A 5,893-nucleotide genomic window follows, 5' to 3' on the forward strand; every position below is an offset into this window, starting at 1 on the left:
TTCTGGACAACTGTCAGATCAGCAGTCTTCCCCATGATTGTGTAGCCTAGTGAACCAAACTGAGAGACCATTTTGAAGGCTCAGGAAACCTTTGCAGGTGTTTTGAGTTGATTAGCTGATTGGCATGTCACCATATTCTAATTTGTCGAGATAGTGAATTGGTGGGTTTTTGTTAAATGTGAGCCAAAATCATCACAATTAAAAGAACCAAAGACTTAAACTACTTCAGTCTGTGTGCATTGAATTTATTTAATACACGAGTTTCACAATTTGAGTTGAATTACTGAAATAAATTCAGTATTCATAAATTCAATGAAAAAAAAGTTTTCCACGACATTCTAATTTATTGAGATGCACCTGTATATATATAAAGAGAGAGAGAGAGGGAGAGAGAATGTAATATATTATCTAAATAGCCATGACAGTTCAGAATAGCTGTTACTCAAATGTGCCATCGTTCAAATGGAAGTTTGGCATCACAAAGCATCAAAACATACATAAAATGTAGTATATAGCAGCATATTAAAGCGTGTCTTTACAGCATATACACTGACATTCTGTAGAATATAAACTGCACAGGTAGACTGTATAACAGGAAAGTTGTTGATATGTAAATGTCTGGATTAAAGTAGTTACAGAACATACAGATAATGTAAAATTATATCCACATTCAGTGTCTTCTCTCATGTTATAGGACAGCGAAATGTCAGACTTGGAGCAACCTCCCGGACCGGAGATGAGTCTGAACTGGAGCAATGCACCTGTTTATTGCGTTTGTCGCAAACCAGACATCAACTGCTTTATGATGTAAGATGTGTTTCTCTTTAAATGTTTGCATGCAGTTTTTATGTTTTTTTTTTTTTGTAAAACCAAGTATTTTTAATCGTAAGTTTCACATTATTTTCATATACACAGTGCTTGTGACAACTGCAGTGAGTGGTTTCATGGAGACTGCATTAATATATCAGAGAAGATGTCCAAAACCATCCGTGTTTGGTACTGTGAAAAGTGTCGCAGTAAGAAAAATTTGAATTATTCATTTCATTTTTTATAATTGTTTTTATTTGTTTTGTTTATATTTTATTTATTTTTATTTTTACTTTTAATTATTAATATTTTATTTTATAATTATTATTTTATCCGTTTTTTTAACTATAGCATCAAAGCCCTTTGTACATGCTGTGATCTAGGTAAAAATGAATCCCTAGAGATCAAATTCCGTCCCAAGAAAAGCAGAGAGAAAGAAGCAGAGCCAGATGGGACCGATAACCAGAACGACACACCGGATTTCAAGTCAGATGGAGGGCGTGGCTCACGGGTGAGAAATTCTGATGATAAAACTGCTCTCTTACAGTGACCTTTGTGAAGACCGGGGCTGAAAAACAGTGTTGTTTGTTAACCTTTGGACTGGCTATGGGGAATATCTGGGATTTGTTCACAGATTAAGCGCTCAGCTCGCATGTGTGGAGAATGTGAAGCCTGCATGCGCACAGAGGACTGTGGACTATGTGACTTCTGTAAAGACATGAAGAAGTTCGGCGGCCCAAATAAGATCCGGCAGAAGTGTCGTCTGAGGCAGTGTCAAGTGCGCGCTAGGGTGAGTTTTACTCTTGTAAAAAGTGTCATATTGCCAGTGATTTTGTCTTTCCTATCCCTTACCAAAAAGTAGTATACTTCAAGTTTATTTTATTAAGTATACTTAAGTAAAGTTCAAGTATATTTTTAAGTATACTTTATGTAGTAGATGAAAACATTCAAGTATAGCTCAAATATATTTTGACTTTTTCTAAGTATAAGTCAAGTATACTTAAATGTCATTTTAAGTATATTTCTGAGAAGTACATAAAGCCCATGTCTGAGAAGTACATAAAAATTAGACTGAAAGTATACTTTCCTATTTTTAGTTTAAAAGAAGTATACTGATAGCACACTTGAATAAACTTCTTTTTCGTAAGGGATCATATGCCTTTATGGTATATTTTAAGGTATAACAAAGTTTTATTGACTCTGTGTACGATATGATGCATCTCAGCAGTTAAACCCAAATGGTTCTGTAAGTTTTAAGGGGTTTTATTGATTGTTAGTAATTTTCATTTAGCAGACACTTTTATCCATAGCAATTTCAGTACACTTATTACAGAGAAAATTAGTCTGAAGTGAGTCTGGGTTATAATAATTAACTAAAACTAAAACCATAAAAGCATTTTTGTTACTTGAAATAAAATAAACAATAACTGAAAAAAAAAACATTAAAAACTTAAACTTCTTTTATTTCAGCTAGTTGCCAAGGAAACATTTCTCATTTTCATTTAGTTTAACTTGATGTACTAAAATAACTGAAATAAAAAAATTATAAATAGCTATATAGATAGATATAAAAAATGACAGACACACAACAAAGTGACTAAAACTTTGTCTAAAATTAAAATGAAAATCTAAAAATAAAAACTAATTTATATAATAGTATCTGAATGATATTTAAATTACACTGGAAGTAACCTGAGGTTAAGGATTATCCCTTGTGGAACCCTGCAGCCTTTCAGTTTCCAGCCCTTTTTAACCACTGTGCATCCTATTTTTTTATTTTTCAGAAAATGTTGCGAGTGAAGGATGAGGAGTGCTCCAAAGGCAGAGACTATCAAGACGGCCCGCTGTCTGAAGACTACAGTGAGAATGAGCTGGAGCTGTATCAGCAGTACTGTGCCGGGAAGTATGGAGACCACAGCACGGTACCTGCTTCTCCTCACACTCACATCACACTTCAGAGAAACATAAAATACCTTTTTAAAGGAAGTTAGCCCACTTGGATATCTTAGTCAAACTTCTGGACACACATTTCCAGCAATTCAAGAACCGCTCCTATGCTCTTGAATGGGAAACAATAAAAATGTACTGTTTGCAAAATTTATCAAATCAGCAATAAAACTTAAATAAATGTAGATCAGGTCAGGCAAAATGTTTTTTAGGCTGATGCATGTTCAGGAAGTAAATTACTTTATATTGTCTATAGGATGAGATTGACGATACTTCCTTTTGCAGAAATGGTTGTGCCTAAACTTTTTTTTTTTTTTTTTAACCAGGGTTGGAACAGTGATGACGATGATGGTTCATATGCTGATTCAGCTATGAGAAAGAGAGCTGTTAAAGTCAAGCACGTGAAAAGAAGAGAAAAGCGATCTGAAAAAAAGGTAAAGACCTCAAAATATGTGCATAAAATGCTTGAACCTTTAGACAAGATATTTTTTAAAATGTATTAAAAATATACATTTTACATTATGCATCTGTGTTTTGGATGAGTATCATATTTGATGCATCAGGCTTTTATGGATCGCATGGCGTGATAGACGAGAGTATCGAGCTCAATTTTATTCAGAGGCCCAAATTGAGCAAGAATATGCAGAATATATGCAGCAAAAATATTTGGTGCAGTTGCTGATATTCATATGGCCAAAAAGTAAGAAGAAATTCTGAAAGCTTGTATACAATAAAGTATATCAGTTGTCACTCTGTATCACCCAAAAATATGTCTTAGTAAGATGATATTTTAAATCTTAGTTTATAGTTTACAGTTTACATGTAGTAGAATGTGTACAACAACGTTTTGACCATGTTAATAATTTAGAGGCCTTTAGAGAAATTAGCAAATCAAATATGACACTATCTTTTCTTAGCCATTTTTGGTTTGATGTAGATCATTGTGCTTAAAATGGAACATAATTATGACTTTGTTTTCATTCATAAGAAAGAGGAGAATAAGTCTCGGAAGCACAAACCTAAACAGAAGCACCGCGACCGGGTGAGACACAGCGAGCGGGCAGAGGTTCGGGACAGCGGAGGAGCCAGACAGTGCCTCGGACCCGGATGTGTCGAAGCTGCACGTGCCAGCTCTAAATACTGCTCTGATGACTGCGGCATGAAACTCGCTGCCAAGTAAACCTCGACATGCTTTACAGTTGTAGACAGTTGTATGTAAGAGATTAGACAGACTCTCAACATTTCTGTGTCTTTTTGTCTTGCCAGTCGAATCTATGAGATCCTGCCCCAGCGTATCCAGCAGTGGCAGCAGAGCCCGTGCATTGCTGAAGAACAGGGCAAGAAACTTCTAGATCGAATCCGCCGTGAGCAACAGTCAGCTCGCACGCGACTCACTGATATGGAGAAACGGTTCCATGAGCTGGAGGGCATCATTGCTAAAGCCAAACAACAGGTTGTGCAGCACGATGAAGAGGTAAAAGCCGTCATAAACATAGTTTCAGCATTCTGTTGCTTTAAAAACACTGTAAATACGTTACAGTATAATTGTTTCATCTTATATTTTAAATGAATAAAATGCAATTAAAGAAAATGTAATTTATTCCTGTGATGCAAAGCAGAATTTTCCGCAGCCATTACTCCAGCCTTCAGTGTTACATGATCTTTCAGACAACATAACAGTGCCCTGAACATTGCTTTTCTTTTCCCCGAAGGTCAATGAGGGTGATGACGACACAGATTTGCAAATCTTCTGTGTGTCCTGCAGTCACCCAGTTAACCCCAAGGTGGCACTGCGTCACATGGAAAGGTGCTACACCAAGGTGTGTTGTATTTAAAGGGGTCCTATTATGCTTTTTCACTTTTTCAACTTTAGTTAGTCTGTAATGTTGCTGTTTGAGCCAAAACAAAATCAAGACTTTGTAAAAGAGCATAATAGGACCCCTTTAAGGTCTCTGTTTTTACAAATTGTGATGCGTAGACCTACAAACATTGTCACATGTTTTAGTGTTAAGTTTTTAAAATGCTGTTCGTGTGATGTTCATTTTCATCTTTTCCTTTTAACCAGTATGAGAGTCAGACGTCTTTTGGCTCCATGTACCCCACTCGCATAGAGGGGTAAGTACAATTTTATATAAATATATATATTAATAGTACATATTTTTAGATTAAGATGCTTCCACTGTGATATAAATTGGTGTTTTTTTTAAAGGGGTCATGAACTGCCTTTTTTATTATTTTGTACTGTTCTCTGAAGTCCACTTATGTTATCAAGATTTTTACATCAAAAAACATAATATTTTAGCAGTAATAGGCTACTTTGTGTCCTGTTTTGAATCACAAGGCTCCGTTTGAATAGGTGTGGCGGATTGTAGACTCAGAAGTAAACACCCACTCCGGTGTCGAATTGTGCCTTGTTTGCAAACGAATCTACGGTGAAATGAGGTGAACAAACGACCAACCTTTAGTCTGACACGGTCTGGAACTTCATTAGAAATAAAGCGAATCCACTGTTTCCTAAATGTTGGGATCCGATGGAAGGCAATGCAAAGACTGTGTTGGTCCACAGTTTGGCACTGCACAGCATATTGTTGTCTTCGGAGCATCTTTATCGTTTGGTTTCTGTGTAGACCTGCATACGTCTCTCTCGTTATTTACACTGTGTGCACGAATCAGTGGGTGGAGCTAAACAGGCAGTGATGTAGAAGCAGGCGTTGATGATCTTCTGCGGAGGCGGGGTTTATCCACTCTATTACATCATAAACTGGCACATTCCACAATCTGCCGTTTTGGCAGATTGGCTTCAATATAAGCTGTTTTTAGACTAATGAGAAAGTTTTGAGTTCTGAAACTTACAGGATGTTTTTATAGTACGATGACCTCTTATATGTCAAAAGATCAAGGGAATTTTGATTTCTCAATTCATGACCCCTTTAATGTTTTTGAAAGTCTCTTCCGCTGAACAAGGCTGCATTTATTTGATCAAAAGTACAGTAAAAACAGTCATATTGTGAAATAATTGTTACATTTTAAAATATTTTTTTTTCTATTTGAATATATTTTGAAATGTCATTTATTCCTGTGATCAAAGCTGAATTTTCAGCATCATTACTCCAGTCTTCAGTGTCACATGATCCTTCAG

The 5,893-nt window shown here is 35.9% G+C and overlaps 1 protein-coding gene across 2 annotated transcripts in view; it reads left to right on the forward strand.

The window, feature by feature from the left end:
- Nucleotides 1-5,893, forward strand: part of cxxc1a (CXXC finger protein 1a) — an 8,502-nt gene that overhangs the window by 989 nt on the left and 1,620 nt on the right. For both annotated transcript variants that reach the window (XM_016468238.1, XM_016468237.1), the window contains 10 exons: nucleotides 695-807; nucleotides 916-1,016; nucleotides 1,191-1,318; nucleotides 1,442-1,597; nucleotides 2,592-2,729; nucleotides 3,081-3,188; nucleotides 3,743-3,930; nucleotides 4,021-4,228; nucleotides 4,467-4,574; nucleotides 4,820-4,869. In XM_016468238.1, the coding sequence (XP_016323724.1) occupies nucleotides 695-807; nucleotides 916-1,016; nucleotides 1,191-1,318; nucleotides 1,442-1,597; nucleotides 2,592-2,729; nucleotides 3,081-3,188; nucleotides 3,743-3,930; nucleotides 4,021-4,228; nucleotides 4,467-4,574; nucleotides 4,820-4,869 (1,298 nt within the window). The remainder of the gene's footprint in view (nucleotides 1-694; nucleotides 808-915; nucleotides 1,017-1,190; nucleotides 1,319-1,441; nucleotides 1,598-2,591; nucleotides 2,730-3,080; nucleotides 3,189-3,742; nucleotides 3,931-4,020; nucleotides 4,229-4,466; nucleotides 4,575-4,819; nucleotides 4,870-5,893) is intronic.

The sequence above is a fragment of the Sinocyclocheilus anshuiensis genome, unplaced genomic scaffold (assembly GCF_001515605.1).
Source record: "Sinocyclocheilus anshuiensis isolate Anshui unplaced genomic scaffold, SAMN03320099.WGS_v1.1 scaffold188, whole genome shotgun sequence".
Taxonomy (NCBI): Eukaryota; Metazoa; Chordata; class Actinopteri; order Cypriniformes; family Cyprinidae; genus Sinocyclocheilus; species Sinocyclocheilus anshuiensis.